Here is an 18850-nt window from a genome sequence, read left to right as displayed (position 1 = left end):
GATTCACTATTATACAGACTTTGTTTTCAGTGCAGCCGCGTCGCCCCATGTGGCCCTTGTTGCCGGCTCCCAGTCCAGAGTCGACACGCTGCTTTGTCACCAGGCGACTGTGCAACATGCCACCAGCAACCCGAAACTCCAAACTTGCAACTTGCAACTCGCCACTTGGACGCCGGACAGAGCTCGCGCTAAACCGCCAAAAATATGCTAGAAACCATAGAAACTGGCAAAACTGCTGGGAAACCTAGCGTTTTATCTAATTAGTGAGTGCAGAATCAAAAGGATGGAATTATGGTTGCACAGCATGGGAGCCACCAGTCCACATTACAGCTGGCATTGCATTAAAGCACGGGTATGTACCATATAAGCGGATAAAGTGAAATAATTAGCAGTTCTGAGAATGTCTATACCTAATATACTGTTTTTCAGCATAATTTAATTACCTTTCACATTAAAATTGGTTTAATATTATATCTATTTTCAGATTAAATATTATAGAGACCAGTTTATTAACAAAATTATTTATTTTTGCTAAATGTCTTAAATCCTAAATCTCTCGTTTCCCGCATTCAATGGACTTTGTAAATTCAATAAACAATAAATAAAGTCCCGAATGGCAGCTTAAATTGTTTCTATTGAAAATCACATTTATGGTCAACATAAAGCTCTCGCTGGCCTTCTTTTGTGTACAATGGATATTTTTACAATTCCGGCATAAAATAAAGATAGTTTTTGTGGTTTAGCTTAAATTTGCTTTTATTCTCGTATTATTTTTATGTTCTGTAGCCCCACACGAATATTTCACTGTTTGCTTGTAAAATTGGAGCAAAGCTCTTAGCTCTGAGGGTGGTTTGGTGGACCCCAGGGGCGGTTTGGAGGGGGAGAAATGGAACGGCGGCTTTGAGTGGAATAAAAAACGAGGGGAAAAAACATTTCTGATTGTTAATGTCGCGGTTAATGTTTTGCTTTCCGGATCCTCTCCCCCAGTCGTATATCCTGTCCTTTCTTTCTTGCTGTCTGCCTGTTGGTTTCTCAGATATTACGACTACCGTGGGAGTGGGCAACTTGAAAGACTTTGAAGCTGGGACAGCCACCGCACGATATTACATTTCTGTTCTGCCCTGCTCGAATTGTTTTGACGAAATGCCATATTTTGATTGGGGTGCAGGAGTGCCATTCTAATTAAAAGCGAAATAATTGAAATTCCAGTGGCAAATGTTGTGAAAGGATTTGGGTATGAACGAAAATTGCCAGTACGAAATGGTGGTACTTTCTAATTTCAAAATTGCAAAATTGTTTGGTAAAGAAATTATAATAAATAATAAAATATCATGTTATATTTCAATACCCAAACTTCTGAGATTCTTTAAAAGGTTTTACATTTTTATCAGTGCTTTCAAAACTTGTAAGGTCAGACTTTGTATATACTTAAATCCAATAAAATAAAAAATACATTTTTGCATTTGATGGCTATACTGTAGTTACTTAAATTCAGAAGGGGTTTATCTACATACTTGATGTATTGACAGAACAATTGCCCCAAGTGCATAACCCTCATTTGGAGATGAGAGCAGCTTATCAAGTAAACTGGAATTGACAGCGACAAGGACATTTCCATTGATCAGCTTGTCGCTGTTCAATTAGCCCTTCAATTAACTGAAAACTGTCCACTTCATCGCCGCCTGTCATTTCGAATCGCACTCTCGCTGAACAGTTTTCCCCCGAATGGGCCGCCTTTCCCAGCTTTTGGGCCACTCACCTGCACTTTGCAACTGGATGCCTCCTGACGTCCTGACGCCTGACGTTTTCCGTCTAATCCGTGCCAACGGCTGCTGCCCGAGTTATGAAAACATGAGATCACAAATTGCAAGGGACAACTGGGGGAGGGCGAGAGGGGGAGGGGCGGGAGGCGGTAGGCGGATCCGGAGTCGGAGGAGTGGGCCAGTTGCAGTCACCGGTCGTAAATGTGTGCCGTGCTGTAAGAGGATGCACTGGCTCTCTCGGTAGCTCGCTCTTTCTCTATCTCTTTCTCGCCCGCTCTGCTCTGCCACTTATTTCGACTTCGATTTGCTTTAATTTCCGCTGAAGCTGCTTTTACTTCCGGGGCAGTCAGAACGCAAAATGCAAATTGCAAATAGCTACGTGGGTGCTTTTGTTGTTAGAGACAAATCGCTGGTTCGGTGGTCAATGGCTTGGAACTCGAAATGGCAGTACATCCTTGCAGCCTCTCTCTTTGCGCTTTGCTACTTTCTCCGCTGTCCTTTCGTTGCCATTCTTTTCGTTTCACAGTTTCGTCGTTTTCACCGCTTTCCCTGCAACTGTTTTGCTGCGGCATTTTTTTCGCCACTTGTGTGTTAATTTCAGCATGTTTTTGGGTTCCCGGAAAAACTGCAACTTATCTTTTTGGCTTTTAATTGATTTCTGCGCGAGTGTGTGAGCGGGCGCGTGTGTGTGGGTGAGGGTGTGCGGGGGAGCCAGCAGCGGAATGCGTCCGTGTGGCAGCGCGGAGCTTTCGCAACTATGCGAATTTCCTGCGTACGAATTTCAGTATAATAAAATATCCTGTTCCGTTTCTAAGTTGAGAAAGAGAGCCAGAGAGCGCGAGCTATTGTCCTGCGCGTGCGCCGCGAATTTGGAGCAACTCAATGCTGCTGGCGATAACACGGATACGGACACAACACCAATGCACGCACACGCACACGTACACCCACCACCGCGATGGCGCTCCCTCCCTCTCCCTCTCACTCTCACTCCCACTCCACAACTCCCTATTGCTTTTTTCACTTTGCTGCGGCGTTTTTCCTTCGCTTTTCCTCGCTGTTCAATGGCACTTTCAGTTGTTTCCCGTTTAATCCCACCTCTTGGGCACCTGGCACGCGTGGTTTTCCGTGTTTTTTCACTGCAATTGTGTCTTTATTCAGTGGAATAACTAAAAAATATTCGCTGATCGGAAGTGAAACACTCGCAGCGAGCGATGAGAGCGAAATGCAGCGTGCAAGAGCGAGACTGCACGACTGTCATCAGCTTTTACCGTTGCACGCAGTGTTGCGGGCGCTGGTGAGGGGGCGGAGTCAAAGCGCAGGCGCAGGAAATATACCGTTGTCGAACCTAAAATCGGTATATACTAAAACTCTTTCAAAGTGGCAACTAAACCGAAAAAGAAAACAGAAAGTAAGGAAATACAACTACTTTGACTTCATAATAGCCATGTTGTTAAGTGAGTTACTATGCAGTTATATATAATATATAAAATACAAAAGACAGTGTGTATTTTTTAATGTTAACGGCGTAAATAATACTAATAAAATATTAAACAGACAACACACGTATTATTTATATTTTATGTATCAAGCAATATTACAACAAGTAAAATACCTTTATATATACTTTCTATTTTTTGGCTATCCTTTTTAAAATTAAGTCCCCGCCAAACGCATTTCTGAGAAATGTCCTAAAGCGTTTGGAACAGTCGGCTCGATTGATTCAGCCGTTCAGAAATCCAGTTGGCATGTCCGAGCTAGGGATGCAAAAACATCGATAGTGAGTACATCGATGTTTTCAACATCGATGTTTGTAAGCATCGATATATCGCTAAAACATCGAAATTTCGCGAAAACATCGAAATTTTGCTAAAACCTCGAAATTTCGCTAAAAACATCGAAATTTTCTTCAATTTATGAATATATACCATAAAACCCTCCAAATATTAATTAAAATATTGTTTTTATGAAACTTATTATAAACTTATATTTATTCAAACAAAACAACAACAATATTTTCAGAAACAAATAAAAAAGCATAATCTTAATACATATTTTAACGAAATCATAAAGAAAAATGGAATCACATTATTTCAGTTCAGTTCACTTCAGTTCAGTTCAGTTCAGTTCAGTTCAGTTCTTACTTATCTTACTTATCTAATCGATATCTATATCTTAACTAATAATCCACTGGTTTTTCTGTAAAAACAACAGCATGTTCAAAGTTTTAGGTTTAAGTCGAGATCTCTTTTCGTCCGCGATTTGTCCTGCCTTGCTGAAAGTCCTTTCCGAGTCAGTAGATGTCGCAGGTATACATAAATATTTTAACGCGCACTGCGCAAGATTGCTGAATTGAACTTCATTAACCTGTAAGAAAATAGGGTTATTCAAGAAGAAATGTAAAATATTAAAAAATTTACCCTCCAGTATTCGAGCGGATCTATTTTCTGATGCGCATTCTGTTGCTCGAAATATTGCCGCATTTCGATTATTGCATCGGATCTCCAAGTTCTTGGCTTATTTTTGACTTTTTCGGCCATAAATCCGTACAAATCAGAGGGGTGTGTTTTCTCGGCGGCCGGCAGCAGACGTTGGAGCAGACGACGAAGCAGCAGACACGTGGTCTAAAACGCAATACAGTGTTAAAATTATGAAATAACAACTGCTGCGACTGGAACTTACTTGTTATGTGCAGAAACCTGTCCATTGTGCCGAGAGGAACCGCCCTAATATGTTTTACCTGTATCAAACTGTAACAATACTTAATAAAATGGAAAAATGTGCACTTTTTCCCAATTTACGTACCACTTGCTTTGCGTGTGTATCTCTTAGTGATAACATCGATGTTCGAAAAAAAGCATCGATACATCGCTGTTTTAAAAAACATCGATAGTATCGATAGTGACATCGATGTTTTTGCATCCCTAGTCCGAGCGTTACCTATTGAAAAATACAAAATACCAAAAACACCGATTTGTCGAAATGCGGTATCACTGCCACCGGTTCGATAGTCCGATAAGTTGGGATAAAAAACACCTCCTGAAATAGCGGTTATTTGGGTCAACTTAAACAATGTTTTTGCATAACACGAAGCTCTGCAGACTCGCAGGTGAGCACATGAGTGTTGATAATGTATACCACAGCTGCTTGACCCCTTCCGCCCACAGGCAGCTTGGCGGGCGGCGTTCGCCACCTGAGCGGCCAGAAGCCGAAGACCGCAATCCTAATGCTCAACATGGGCGGACCGACGCACACGGACCAGGTGCACGACTACCTGCTCCGCATCATGACCGACCGGGACATGATCCAGCTGCCCGTGCAGAGCCGCCTGGGTCCGTGGATTGCCCAGCGCAGGACGCCCGAGGTGCAGAAGAAGTACAAGGAGATCGGCGGGGGCTCCCCGATCCTGAAGTGGACCGAGCTGCAGGGCCAGCTCATGTGCGAGCAACTGGACAGGATTTCCCCGGAGACGGGTCCCCACAAGCACTACGTGGGCTTCCGCTACGTCAATCCGCTCACCGAGAACACGCTGGCCGAGATCGAAAAGTGAGTGGGGTCGGGAAGCCGGAAAAGAGTGATGTAAACATGGCAAGGTTCTTGAAATTGGTTTTTATTACCATCAGTCTCTTGAGCTAAAAATGCATAGTTTAAATTGGTGTTAAATAGTTGCCCCAAAGTACATTCTTTAAACTATATATTTACAGTATACATATATGTATAATTCTTAACTTGTACGTTTTCTGTCCATTTATTCATTCAAATGTTTATTTATGAGGTCAATAATAGGTACACTAATCATTGTATTGCGTGACTCCTTGTAAGTACGAAATACCCCTTGTTCTCAAAAGTGTTAAATACCATTAGGCTGTTTTTGTTTTTATATTAAAAATGGGTATTCGGCTTAACCAATTTTATCTTATCTTATCTAATTGCAGCGACAAACCAGAGCGCATTGTCCTCTTCTCGCAGTATCCACAGTACAGCTGCGCAACCTCCGGATCCAGCTTCAACTCCATATTCACCCACTACCGCAGCAAGTGAGTAATTGATCCCTACCAAAATTCAGTGATAATTCACACTTTCTTCCCTCCAGTAACCTGCCCTCGGACGTCAAGTGGAGCATCATCGACCGGTGGGGCACCCATCCTCTCCTTATCAAGACTTTTGCCCAGCGAATTCGCGATGAACTGGCCAAGTTCGTGGAGACAAAGCGAAACGATGTGGTCATCCTCTTTACCGCCCACTCTCTCCCACTGAAGGCTGTGAGCCGTGGCGATGCCTATCCCTCTGAGATCGGGGCTAGCGTGCACATGGTGATGCAGGAACTGGGCCAGACGAATCCCTACAGTCTGGCATGGCAATCCAAGGTGGGCCCGTTGCCCTGGCTGGCCCCCGCCACAGATGATGCCATCAAGGTGCGACTCGAATAAGGAGTTTCCAATGGATCAAGTTATAAAACCAATCAATCTTCACAGGGCTATGTCAAGCAAGGCCTCAAGAACTTCATCCTGGTGCCCATTGCCTTCGTGAACGAGCACATCGAGACGCTGCACGAGCTGGACATCGAGTACTGCGACGAACTGGCCAAGGAGGTGGGCGTGGAAGAGATCAGGCGGGCGGCGGCCCCCAACGACCACCCGCTGTTCATCGACGCCCTGAGCAACATTGTGGCAGACCACCTGAAGTCACAGCAGTCGGTCAATCCCAAGTTCCTCATGCGCTGCCCCATGTGCTCCAATCCAAAGTGCAGGGAGAGCAAAAGCTGGTACCGACAGCTCTGCTCAAACTAGGCAACCGAGGCGATTCGCGGGACTGGGATGCGCTGCGTGACAGGCATTCCAAGTGCTCCAGCTGGGGCGAACATTCGTGCATTCATTTGGGTTTCTGGGGGATTGGTTTTCACATATTTCATTACTGGCGCTTTAATAAAAGACACTGTTGAACAGTAACAAAAGTGCATAGTGGTGTTTGCAGCTTTCTTTTGGCTTAGATAGAATAACATCGATCGCTTGGACAGAGAGCAACAATCTCTTCTATGGATCACAGCGAAATGTAACTTTTGGTAACCACCAATATTATCTATAGCTTGGTATGATATGCATTTTTAGCATTTAGCTAGCATGAAAGTATTGATAATTAACCAATCATCATGATTTTTGTCTGACTGATGATGGGTCATATAAAGTTAAATGTATTTAATATAGCCTTCCTCATACCCCTAAATAATTGAAATTCAGAGCTTTTTTAAAAATAATTTTTACCTACATATAACAGGCCATTTAAAAACATCGAATTTTTAGAGTATAGCTAAAATAGTTAAGACCTTATTATAGGTTTTACTACACATATTAATAATTTAAATTTAATTGAATATCAACTAATATACCCTACCAAAATGAAGTACTCAGTACGATAACCATAACAAAAGCTACGCTCTCTTTCTCTTGTCGTCGCACGTGCGGTAGGTAGTTCAGTTTTAGTATTTTTTCATCGAACAGCTGTTCGACTGTCAATTTGCCCCAGATGTTTATTAAATGAAATTCGACTTTTGATTGTTCAAATGGCTGACCAAATTGGCCAAAGCTGGACGTCTCTTCTTCGCCTTCAGAACACTCCCCTCTCGGACACTCCAACTTCTGCATTTCACATCCTGCAGCACGGTCTATGGAAATTCCCAGAACATTGCATAATTTAGACTTCTCGGGCCTCCAAATTGGAACTTCGACTTTGTATTTATTGGCGGCTCTCACGGAAATTAACCAGCCAATTGTCTTCGATTTCCCACATCTCGCCAATTGAGCCGTTGATTTTTAACAACTAACCAGGCGCATTTGTCCACAGTGGCCTGGACCGAGAAATCTAATCGCCTCGCCACAGGGATCATAAATTAATTCGACGAGCACACTCGGAATCCGAAAATGAGCAGGTACCACAAAAGCCGAGGAGCTGCTGGATCCACGAATCCGGCAGGGCCAGTCTACGGCCAGATTTCGACGTTGGACGACGCCGCTCCGAATCCCGCGGATTTCGCCAGGTAAGCGCCGTATTACTCTTCTCTGGGTTTGTTTACGCTTTTCTCCAACTATAGAGAGAAAACCAGTTTGAAATTGGGTTTAAAAGCTGCAGGCTGGCTTTCTTCCCTCTCTTTCTCTAACTTAGTCTGACATTATGTTTTATGACCATTTCGTGACGCATCAGCCTTAACCCCAGATTGTCAAATCTGTGTAGCGAAAAATGTATTTTTTATCAGAAATATTGGGAAAAAATATTCACAATTGGATTACTAAGAAATAAACTACAACTTTCTTTCGCACAAACAGCAGATTATTTTCGAAATTCAAAAATTGTAGTACTCTGTTGGGTTTTTAAGTCTACATTTCTAAATTCTTGTACTGAACAAATTTAATCGTAACCGTATCGATCTTGTAAACAGTGTAAATGTAGCAAACTAAAACTTCGAGTTTCTAATCACCAGAAAACATTCATGAAAATAGTTGCATATCTGATATTGATATTGATATTGACCAGGAAAAAAATTCAATTAATATCCATGAGTATGCATTTTTCAGAACGATTGCACTTTAAACGTAAGGGAAAGTTTGGCGCATTTTATCAATGAGATATAAATTGGGTCTGATCCGATTTCCGCATTAGGCAAAGTTATTGCGACTGTCTTTTCCATATTTTACTTTTTTACCAGTTCGTCAACAATCTATCGGACTTGTTTAATGTCTTCCGAAGCTGAATATGTCATATAAGTTTGGGTGATGGTTTAAGATGAAATTCTTTCCTATATTCGATTTGCAATGCGAGGTTTCCGATTGTGATTCTTATCGCCTGCAGCCAGATACGTGCAGACAACGGCACTCCAGTCGGCTGGTCACAAAATAATTGAATTAGCAGATTAGATGAGGTATGTGACCACCGGCACACCACTCAATATCACTTGAAAATAAGATTAGTGCTGAGATATATCCAGCCACCTCTTAAGTTTCATAATTGGTTATTTGATATATCCAATCGCTTACTGTGGCAAATTTTAAAAGTGGTTGCGTCGTTATATATCTAATCTTTTAACTCGACGTGCCCAGAAAAAGTACAATTTCTTAGATCAACCAATATTACTACATGCCATAAGTGTACAATTAATATATTTAATACTCGGTAAATATTCCTTTGATAGCATATACATACACAATATTTCCGTGTGGAACCCAAGTGTAACGTAAAACCACAGAAACACTGTAATCTGTCCAAAAGACAAACATAATGCACTGTAAATACCATATGCTCATTATCAAGACTTTTTAAGGCTTATCTGAACCATTGGGCGAAATTAACAGGGAATTTTGACATGGGTGCCATAAACCTATACAAATAGTAGTCTACAGTGTTGCAAGCTTGAAATAGCTTTTTATGAATTCAGAGCAGTATGAGGTAGAACTCAGATTGTTATTAGCTATATTACAAGAGTATACACACATAAATACACCGGTATTACATACAAAATATGTTCTGTGTTTGTTTAAAAGAACTGGTAAGTTCTTTTCAGTCTGTTATACATAAATATCCAAATTCTAGAATAATCATAATAATAATCAGTTTAACACCTTATTTAAGATGTATATTACTTAGACTCTATCTAATTTTCTACTTCCTTCCACAGATGCCCTTCGCTTGAAGCCAAGAAAAGTGAGCTGAGCTTGTTCCTCAACTGGGGAAGCCCAAAAAAAACTATGGACATGACCTCGCTGAGAAACCGGAGCTGGATCGTCGACGTGCTGGCCATCTTCTTTGGCATAGGAACCTGGCTAGGCGTGAATGGCACCTTCATCCAACTTCCCCTACTGGTGGACGAGGCTCCAGAGGGTTGGAGTCTACCATCCTATCTCAGCGTTATGGTGCAGATTGGCAACCTCGGCCCGTTGCTCTACACGGCCATCCAGAAGTATTCCCCCAAAAAGCTGAATGACGGGTGGACCATCCACGGAGTGCTCCTGGTGGGAGCCTTCTCCTGCTTGCTGACGGCGTTCTTCTACAACCAAACTGCTCCAGTGGCTGGCACGGATCACAGCTTGGCCCTATTTGTGCTAACCTGTTTCACGGCGTTGAATGCCTGCACAAGCTCGGTGCTCTTTATGCCCTACATGGGTCGCTTCAAGGAGCAGTACATGGTAACCTACTTCATTGGCGAGGGCCTGAGTGGACTTCTGCCCAGCGTGTTCGCTTTAATCCAAGGAATTGGCGAGAGTGGCGACTGTGTCTTGGTCAATGTAACTGAAACTGGACAGGAGATCTACGAACTACAAAAGACACCGCCACGATTCGACACCCGAGTCTTCTTCCTCATCCTTTTCGCGCTGATGGTGCTCGCCTATGTGGGCTATGCACTCCTGAACTCGCTTCCCGTAGCCAGGAGGGAGTACGCCCAGGTGACCGTCAGCGAGGGCAACAAGTACGTGTACGGAGAGGCGGATAACCAGCCCAAGGCGGAAAAACTTAGCAAAGGACAGTACACGTACCTGCTCCTGCTGATCGGAGCCATTTCGCTGTTCAGCAACGGAATGTTTGGCAGCATACAGTCCTACTCCAGTGCCCCGTACGGATCCCAAGCTTATCATCTGGCGGCCACCCTCAGTGTGATTGCCAATCCGGTGGCCTGCTTTATGGCCATGTTCCTGCATTTCACATCCCTGCGGATCATCACAGTGCTCTCTATCCTGGCGGGTCTGCTGACCAGCTATGTTTTCACAACGGCCGCAATGAGTCCTCTGCCACCACTTCACGACCAGACCATTGGTGCCATACTCGTCGTTACAGCCTGGACTTTGCTGGTGGGAATTGTGAGCTACACGAAACTGGGAATCACCACAGTGATGCGGGCGCAGGGCGGACAGTCGCTGGTCTGGGTGGGCGCCATCACGCAACTGGGATCTGCCATTGGAGCGGTGGCCATCTTCTTCGCCATCAACTATTCGGATCTGTTTCAGGCCGCGGAGTCGAGCTGCTGACTTCGCAGTGAATTCGGCCGAGCCAGAATATCCAGGGATGCATCGTGATTTTATAGATGATTTTACTGTAGTTTGAGCCCAGTTACTCGCTTGGATGTTAAACTAAACATATGTTTTAAACTCTAATGTTCCATACGGTATCTAGGCTTAAAACCTAATTTTAATTTAACATGCAGGCAACAAAACGGCCTTTAGTGTGATATTTTCATATTTGTAATTCCACCTCAATCGTCACAATGAAGACAATACCTTATTACCTGAACGAGTTTGATTTTTTACTCATGCTCGGAGGTAATATTTTAACACTCGAAAGGAGTTCCTAGTTAGCCCGCCCAAGCATGAACACTTGTCACAAAATAATGAAGCATTTACCTCTGTTTGCCCCTGAGATACCATCAGAGGCAAATTAATATTTCAGATACAACTTGTTTATTTTGATTAACATCTCAGACGGTATATATGTATGTTAAGTAACGAACTTTTAGCTAGAAACATAAGTTTATTGAATATTATCCCACATCCAGTTATTAAACTTAGTCTTGAAAAGCTTATTTTGTGTTGTACAATTCATATACCATTATTTGTTTACAAGGTAAATAACAAATCTCTGGAGCACTACTAATTAATTAAGCAACATTTATCCAATATTTGTATTTAACGATCATTTTGATAAGTCATTCTGTATACTAATTTTATAGGACTGTCGGTAATTTTAAAAACTTAGATTTGATTTTTTTACATCATTCTTATACCAACTTCTACTCTTAGTGTACGATGATTTTAATGGACGAGTCATGAGCTTTTTTTTAATTTTTTATTCTTTATATTCGTCCTGTATATCCATAAAACGTAAAATATTTATCTTGAAACTTTTTGCAGTCATCCAAAAGATACTTTTAATTTGTATTCCCTTTTTCCGCGACAGACTTTTTGAGTTCATTACCAGCCAATCATTTAGAGAACGGCCTCCGTGGAGGTGAACTTATCCGCCTGCTCCACCTCGCTGTCGATGTCACCTTCGTATCCCGAATTGGTTTTCGAGGCGACAGGGAGGGGTTTTTGTCCTCCAGATTCGTGGGACTCTTCTAAGCTGCAGCAGCTGCAGAAGCACTCTGTGAAGTGACGGCAGGTGTCGCCCAACTTCTCGGGAGCCGCCTCCAAGACCTTGTTGAAGGCCTCGATCTTCTCGCGGAGGCTGCGACTGGCACTTGGACTCCCAAACAGCTGGCTTCCTTGAGGAGATGGCCTTGGAGATTCGTTGCCAATCTTCTCTAGAAAGCCGAGAACCTTCTCCAGCGATTCCCGGGCACGTTTGAAGCTGAGTAGGCTCTCCCGCAAAACTTGGCTCTCATTGAGGTGCTCGAACTCCACTAAAAGTCCATGAATCTCGGACAAATCCGAGGGCAAACTTATACCTGCCACAGTGGGGATTTGCGGGGCGTTCGCCGCATTAGCCGTTTCGAAACCCATGATCAGGCGCCGGATCTTGGTGGCCTGGGGCTGGTGGCCACTCCTCGCCAACTGCATCATGTTGTTCACGTCGCCCACCTCCTTAAGTAGTTGCAACGAAGACTGAACGACCATCTGGTGCTGTTGGATGCCCTCTCGCAATCGATCTCGCAGGTTTTGGAGGTAGGCACTTATCCGACGCACCTGCTCCTTTTCATCTACATTCTCCAGAAAAACTGGGGTATATATTAAGAAGTTAGTATGGGTATACAAGTTAGGCAAAAAAGGGGTTTACTATTGCATTGAAAATATCCAAGATATTTGTGTATACTTAAAGGTATCGCGTTGGGGGAGTGTTTTCCAAACCGAAAAGCTTACCAGGAATCATTTCCTCGGTCTCTGACATCGTATTATTGTCGGCCATTACGATTTTCTTAAGTCAACTAGGGTCTTCCAAAAAACACAACAAATTTACGAAACTCTGGTTACAAAATCTGATCTAAACTGACTACCTCTGTTGATGTTATACAGTTTCGATACGTAAAACTCTAGGGTATACAGATGAAAAATTAAAATGCATTTTCTGAACACTGCACTTATTGGAACAGGTAATATCGTATAGTCCACAGTAGTCCACAAGATTCAAGCCCCGGTTAATCTACAATTTTCAAACACCTTGGTACCACTGTAACTGGCTGGGCAAACAGCTGTTCGGTGGTTTCTCGGTTTGTATACTTTCTGTTTTAGTTTTGATTAGGGCGATGCGATGTGATGATAAAACCGTCGAAACGAGTCGTCGCAGTTCTCTGAAAAATACTCTGATGTGTTCGCTTTTCTGGCTGTAATTTTACCAACTGCAAATATATTTTTAATGTGCTTTTCTGGCCTTTAAAAGTGCGAAATTGAGTGTTAAGTTCCGATGTGAAAAAGTGTACTGCGGTTCCACTCCGAAGCCACAATTTTCTCGACTAAAAAAAGAACAGCACCACCGGAGTGTGAGAGCGATATGCTTGGACCGCTGCCCCACTGGAGACCACAACAGAACCTTATTCCGGAGCCCACCCTGTGTAGCCGTAGCCTCTCGACTGTCGTGTGAAGAACACCATTTGACCGAACCGGTAAGATGACCCTCTGGCGGAACCTGCGCTCCCTGGAGACCCGTAACCTGGACCTGGCCCTCAGCCAGCGGGAGAACCAGTTGGTGGCTGGCCACCTTCCCTCGGCCATTTTCCGCGAGCGACTGAGTGCGGCGGAGAATCTCTATCAGCGTAACCTGACCGGTCACTATGGTTGTGTAAATGCCCTGGAGTTCAGCCCGTGTGGTCAATTCCTGGCCTCAGGTGAGAGGAACAACCTGTTGATAGCTGCCCTCCTGACGTCCTAGCTAACCCATGTTAATCATTAATCTGCCAGGAGGCGACGACAAGAGGGTTCTGCTGTGGAACGTCGACCGCGAGGTGGTGTCCAAATTGGGAAAGCCCCGATCCATGAACGAGAAGCATGCCAGCAACATCTTCTGTCTGGGATTCGACACCCAAAACACCTACATCTTCTCCGGTGGAAACGATGATTTGGTCATCCAACATGACCTGGAAACGTGAGTTCCTTAAAGGATATCTTTTAAAAAGCAATATACCTGAAAATAGTAGTTTATTCTAAAATGTTAACTCGAAACATAGGGACCTTTAGGGTTCACCGGATTCCTCATAAACCATTATCCTTTATGTATATTAATTTATATCAGTGTCAAAGCATTAATATGCTGAGGACTAAAATTAAATTTTTTTAAAGTAAATATATAATTGCTCTACTTTAATTCCCCTCGGAACACATTTTATGCAATAACTTTTAACTCCCTACTTATAATATAAAGAGGAAAAATCCTCAACCACTTCTCGCACGATGGACCCGTCTACGGCTTGAGTGTGGACAGGACCAGTGGGCATCTATTGAGCGTGGCCACGGAGCATGGCGAGATCCTAGTCTATGACCTGAGGGTGGGGAAGTCGGAACCGCTGGCCCTGGCCAAATTCAAGACGCCCTTCAATGCTGTCGAGTTTCATCCACTGAACGGAAACTTCCTGGCCACAGCCAATGCCAAAAGGGGAGCCATGCTCTGGGATCTGAGGCACCACCAGCAGTAAGTTCTCACGGGACTTCCAAGGATCAATTCACTCACATTTCGTAATCCAGGGCCCTTTGCCAGTACAACTACATCCCAGAGTCCCCGAGCTGCATGAGCGTGCGCTTCAACTGCAATGGCGCCCTGCTGCTCACCCTGCACCGCCGGCTACCACCGATCCTCTACAGCCCCGGGGCGCCGGAGCCGGTGGCCACCTTCTACCACGACGAGTACTTCAACTCCTGCACTATGAAGAGCTGCACGTTTGCGGGGCCGCAGGACGAACTGGTGGTCTCAGGGTCGGACAACTTCAACATGTTCATCTGGCGGCTGGACGGAGTGGACTGTAAGTCGGTGAACTCTCCCTTGGATGCCTTATGTGATTTTTCTTTAACCCCCCAGTGGAGGAGAAGAACCAGTGGATGGAGACCCAGCCCGTAATCCTCACCGGCCACCGTTCCATAGTCAACCAGGTGCGCTACAACCGCCAGCGCTGTTTGCTCGCCTCCTCCGGCGTCGAAAAGATCATTAAAGTAAGTAAAAGGGATGACTAGAATGGCCCAAATAATCCACTATACATCACTACTCAGCTGTGGAGCCCCTTTGCCCAGCAGGGTTGGGAGGGAGCCCTAACACAAGCCGAAACCATGCCGTACTGTAGCCGTGCCCTGCACCGCGAGTCCTCGGATCACGTGTCCCAGGACTTCAGTGCCCGCAACACGGACGAGGACCAGGTGATGCTGGCTTTCTTCGACACGCTGGTTCAGCGCGAGCTCGAGTCCTGGAGTACCGTGGACAACCAGAGCAGCTCCAGCAGTAGCTCGGACACGTCCACGGAGCGGAGCGAGGTCACATCCGCCACAGAGGAGCCCAGCGACGAGGAGCGCGAACCCGATCAGGACCCTCAGCCGGATCAGGACCAAGATGAGGACAACGAGCAGGACGTCGACACGCCCAATGTCAGCGAACTGAGCTGGCAGACTCATCCGAATCGCATATTCTACCTAATCGCCAAGAAGCGGCGAGCTCTGCTCCAGCTGGCGGTGAGGGGCACCACTGGACAGCCGCGCAACGTTGACCAGTTGCTCCAGAGGCTCCTCAGCGAGCAAAAGCAGGTTGCCACGCAGGCGCGGATCAGCGACTGGTTGGAGGAGACTCATCGCATCTTTAGAGACGATGAGCTGCCCACCACGTCGGCGGAGGCAGCGGCTCGGGAGCAGCGACGTCGAACCTGCGATCAGCTCAGCCGGAGTCCTCGGCGAGCTCCGGAACTAAAAGCGGGTGAGTTTGTTTACCTCGGCTTTAATACTAAGTACCAAAAACATTTACTTAAAATCGAGTCAAAAAGATTGGTATTCGCTTTCGCCTTAAGAAGATCTCCGCCACACACACAGCAGCCGAGAGAAGACATCCGATGGTGAGGGCGTAAAAGGCCAGTTGGACGTCGGACATGGTCAGCACCTTCCACCGACCAACGTCCATTTCGGCCAAGTAGTCGGGGAACCGCTGGATGCTCCACTTGGCGCGCTCCTTCGCCTCGGCCGTCCACAGACCCACGATTCCTGCGGCCACCAGGCGCAGCACGACACGGTTGACTTCATCCAAATAGGGCGAAGGGCGTGGCAGGACATAGGCGATGTGATAGTTCTTGGGACACTCGGGGATCTTGTGCACTTTCTTCGTCATCACGTAGCGTATGTCGCTGAGCTGCAAACTGGCGGAGCGAGTGACTCCCGCAAAGCCTCCCCTCTTGGACACCATCTCAATGAGGCGCTCCTCGCCCTCGGCCACCAGCAACATCTTGGCATCCAGCCGACGGTAGACCGCTGAATCGTGGCCGTAGAAGAGGTCGTCCTTGAAAGCAGGATGTTTGATATAAATGGGCTGGCCAGATTCATCCAGTTCCTTTAGGGTATTCGGATCTCGATAGTAGAGCGGTCGTATATAGACTGTGGCCAAACTGGACTCGAGCAGGGCTCCAAAAATCACGCTCACCAGGCACAGAGAAGCCACAAAGATGCGTTCCGAGTGGAAGGGGGGAAAGCATCCCACATTCACCCGAACCCAAACGACCCAAGTGTCGATAAAGATACGACGAGCTGCTTCAAAATAACTAGTCCTTGTAGTCCGCGATCCATTCGGTAATCGTTCTATGCCTAAGCCCAGGTTTAGAGCCCTCAGAAGAAGCCAGACTAGGGTTCCTAGGAGACCCACCAGCAGGAAGCACAGCCACACGTCCGAGTGAACAGCAAAAAGGGGAAGGATGGACTGGGGAATCCTTTGAGCCTTCTTGACAAACAGGCACAGTTCGTCCATGTAAACGGCTGCGCTGAACTGGATGTGGGTGGTGAGGTAGTCCTTGACGAAGAATCCCGCAAAAATTATGTCCACCTCGCCACGGTGAGCACGTCCCACTCCGCCACTATATGATCCATCCGCCAGGCGACCTCCAAAGTACTCGTCATCCGGAAACACATATTCGGCCGTAAAGTTCAATTGCCTTGCCACTGTTTTGGCCAATTTGGCATCCGCTCCATTTATAGCCAGTACCTTGTTGCTTTCGTCATCCGCAATCACACTAGAATAAACCGAATCAAAGATGTATATCCTCAAAGTATATCCCTCTAGATTCTTGTAGATCCTTCCATAAGTTTTGGGATCTTGGACCACTTCGTAACCCTGCTTAAACGGATTATAGAGGAGTAGCCGTTCTCTCCTCGACTGGACATAGTATACCCGACTGTGTCCATGCTCAAGCCAAACTTTAGCCATAAAGTCCATCAAGATTGCATCATCCTCAGGCGTATCCTTCTCCAAGGCCAATATGTAAAAGCCATCTGTGTTGACTAAACTCGTTAGGATACCTTGCATTTCCTCTACGTTTTCAAGCATGTAAAATTTATGTCGTAAAGTTTCCGCTGTTAGTGGTTCTTCCTCTTGATTCAAACTTATTTGAAGAGAGTTCATCCCTTGCACCATTATAAAGTGTACAAGATCATTGGCTCCCTTTCCGGAATTCCCTAGATGAAGTTCAAGGCCGCCCTCAAGCTGGCCCAAAATCGAGGACAGAACAATCTTGTAGTCCGTGTTATTGGCTTGACCAAGGGTTCCTCCCACTAGAGCCAGCATAATTAGCTGCAGAGTCGTCGCCATATCAAGAGTTACTGAACCTGTGACTGAGATTGTGGAGCTAACAATAGGCAGGATACGAGGGTTTAGGTCGGCTGACAAGTTGAAGAAGTGTTTGCTTAGTGTCAGAACCATTGACACCTGAGGGCGGACTGCTACCCACAATTATTGGCAAATGTCTGGGGTTTGTTGACACTACTTGACTTGGACCCATGACTTGCCCATTTATGCTTGGACAATGTAGTTCTGTTCCGTTTCTGTAATCATATACGTCTTATTAATAAGAAACTTATTGGAGTTATTGGATTGGAGTCATCCCATACTTTACTTTCTAACCAATCCAAGTCGTCTTCTCGTTTCTAGTTGACACGCTGCAATCCAGAATCGGGCAAAGGGAACGCAAACGAAAATTGAAGAGCCAGCGTTTATCGACCACCAAGCACAGGAGAACGACTCTTCGACTGCGTCCCACCGAGATGGACGATAGTGGTGCCTCTAATGACACCGAATATCTGGAAAGGAACAACGACTCGGACGAAGAGGAGCCGTCATCAGGGGACAATCACAACAATAGTACTAATGAAAGCGTCCACACCGAAGAGGAAGGGGAGAGTTCCTCCACAACTTCGATGACCTCTATGGAGGCGCAGTTGTCCCAGGCACCCAGCACCTCCAGTTCGTTTCCTTTTCTGCCGGAACTGGAGGCCAACAACAACAGCCAGCTTACGTCCAACCACAATCACAAGATATTCATTGGTCTGACTCCGGATATTTGTAATACAGAGTCAACAGCATCCTCATCTTCATCCATGTAGGTTGGACCAATACTGGAGCTAAGATTCCCAGCTATTTAAATTTAAATAGCGTTCTAGGCTTAAATATGGTTTTGTAAGACCCATCCACCTTTAGTTTGGAACTCAGCTGAAACACACGTATTTGTTTATAGCTTTCATAGAAAGTATTATTCACCACAATGCGCCCGTCACTTTGTAATTCGTTAAAATGGAAACGAAAAAAAGTGAGGTTTTAATAATCGAAACGTTTTTTTTTTACACACAACTCATGTGATTTAAAAACTAGCACCTTAAAACCAATCGAAATATCAATTTCTCAATGTTCAGATCGAACAAGCAATTTAAAACAAACCCTGCGGTTTCTTAGATCGAATCGCAGATATTATTTTTTAGGGAAGTTGCCCAGAACTATGGTAATACTAATTTCTGTCTACAGTTTTTCTTACTTTCTAGAATATTTCAATCCCTACTGAATCTAGGCATGTGAATATGTTAAGCGTTTCCAGATTAACTTCAAAGACCACTTTAAAGATTCATCTGAAACTATCTAACACAAAATAAAATTTCCGTTTCTAATTTATTTTA

The 18850-nt window shown here is 44.9% G+C and overlaps 6 protein-coding genes and 1 long non-coding RNA gene across 17 annotated transcripts in view; 3 read left to right on the top strand and 4 right to left on the bottom strand.

Moving 5' to 3' along the window:
• Positions 1-2968, bottom strand: part of LOC119545828 (rho GTPase-activating protein 100F) — a 39761-nt gene extending 36793 nt beyond the window's left edge. For 5 of the 11 annotated variants that reach the window (XM_037851735.1, XM_037851727.1, XM_037851736.1 and 2 more), the window contains exon 1: positions 1760-2964. The gene's annotated coding sequence lies outside the window, so the exon portion shown is untranslated. Of the gene's footprint in view, positions 1-1759 lie in introns of all 11 variants that reach the window. The other 6 variants (XM_037851738.1, XM_037851740.1, XM_037851741.1 and 3 more) reach the window with 4 other exon arrangements.
• Positions 2969-3721: 753 nt separating this feature from the next.
• On the bottom strand, positions 3722-4634 carry LOC119563154. The gene is made up of 4 exons (XR_005222113.1): positions 4566-4634; positions 4443-4510; positions 4181-4384; positions 3722-4127 (listed from the first exon to the last, which is right to left on the bottom strand). It is a non-coding gene; the product is annotated as an uncharacterized LOC119563154 (long non-coding RNA).
• A 77-nt stretch (positions 4635-4711) lies between these two features.
• On the top strand, positions 4712-6717 carry LOC119563153 (ferrochelatase, mitochondrial). The gene is made up of 5 exons (XM_037876412.1): positions 4712-4869; positions 4928-5306; positions 5696-5797; positions 5854-6175; positions 6236-6717. Exons 1-5 carry the CDS (start codon positions 4833-4835, stop codon positions 6548-6550), a joined length of 1155 nt encoding a protein of 384 aa, XP_037732340.1. The 5' UTR covers positions 4712-4832; the 3' UTR covers positions 6551-6717.
• A 530-nt stretch (positions 6718-7247) lies between these two features.
• On the top strand, positions 7248-11033 carry LOC119545670 (solute carrier family 52, riboflavin transporter, member 3-A). The gene is made up of 2 exons (XM_037851397.1): positions 7248-7794; positions 9427-11033. Exons 1-2 carry the CDS (start codon positions 7679-7681, stop codon positions 10769-10771), a joined length of 1461 nt encoding a protein of 486 aa, XP_037707325.1. The 5' UTR covers positions 7248-7678; the 3' UTR covers positions 10772-11033.
• A 538-nt stretch (positions 11034-11571) lies between these two features.
• LOC119545671 lies at positions 11572-12761 on the bottom strand. Its single transcript, XM_037851398.1, has 2 exons — positions 12599-12761; positions 11572-12456 (listed from the first exon to the last, which is right to left on the bottom strand). The coding sequence occupies exons 1-2, from the start codon at positions 12642-12644 to the stop codon at positions 11726-11728; spliced, it is 777 nt and encodes a 258-aa protein (XP_037707326.1). The 5' UTR covers positions 12645-12761; the 3' UTR covers positions 11572-11725.
• A 103-nt stretch (positions 12762-12864) lies between these two features.
• On the top strand, positions 12865-18845 carry LOC119545669 (DDB1- and CUL4-associated factor 5). Its single transcript, XM_037851396.1, has 7 exons — positions 12865-13560; positions 13634-13817; positions 14094-14360; positions 14414-14688; positions 14745-14875; positions 14933-15623; positions 17835-18845. The coding sequence occupies exons 1-7, from the start codon at positions 13344-13346 to the stop codon at positions 18284-18286; spliced, it is 2217 nt and encodes a 738-aa protein (XP_037707324.1). The 5' UTR covers positions 12865-13343; the 3' UTR covers positions 18287-18845.
• On the bottom strand, positions 15672-17714 carry LOC119551509. Its single transcript, XM_037860893.1, has one exon. The coding sequence runs from the start codon at positions 17604-17606 to the stop codon at positions 15672-15674; it is 1935 nt and encodes a 644-aa protein (XP_037716821.1). The 5' UTR covers positions 17607-17714.
• Positions 18846-18850: the final 5 nt, after the last annotated feature.

The sequence above is a fragment of the Drosophila subpulchrella genome, chromosome 3R (genome assembly GCF_014743375.2).
Source record: "Drosophila subpulchrella strain 33 F10 #4 breed RU33 chromosome 3R, RU_Dsub_v1.1 Primary Assembly, whole genome shotgun sequence".
In the NCBI taxonomy this organism is placed as follows: Eukaryota; Metazoa; Arthropoda; class Insecta; order Diptera; family Drosophilidae; genus Drosophila; species Drosophila subpulchrella.
The sequence above is the reverse complement of the archived record's forward strand: the minus strand, read 5'-3'. Positions and strand labels throughout refer to the sequence as shown.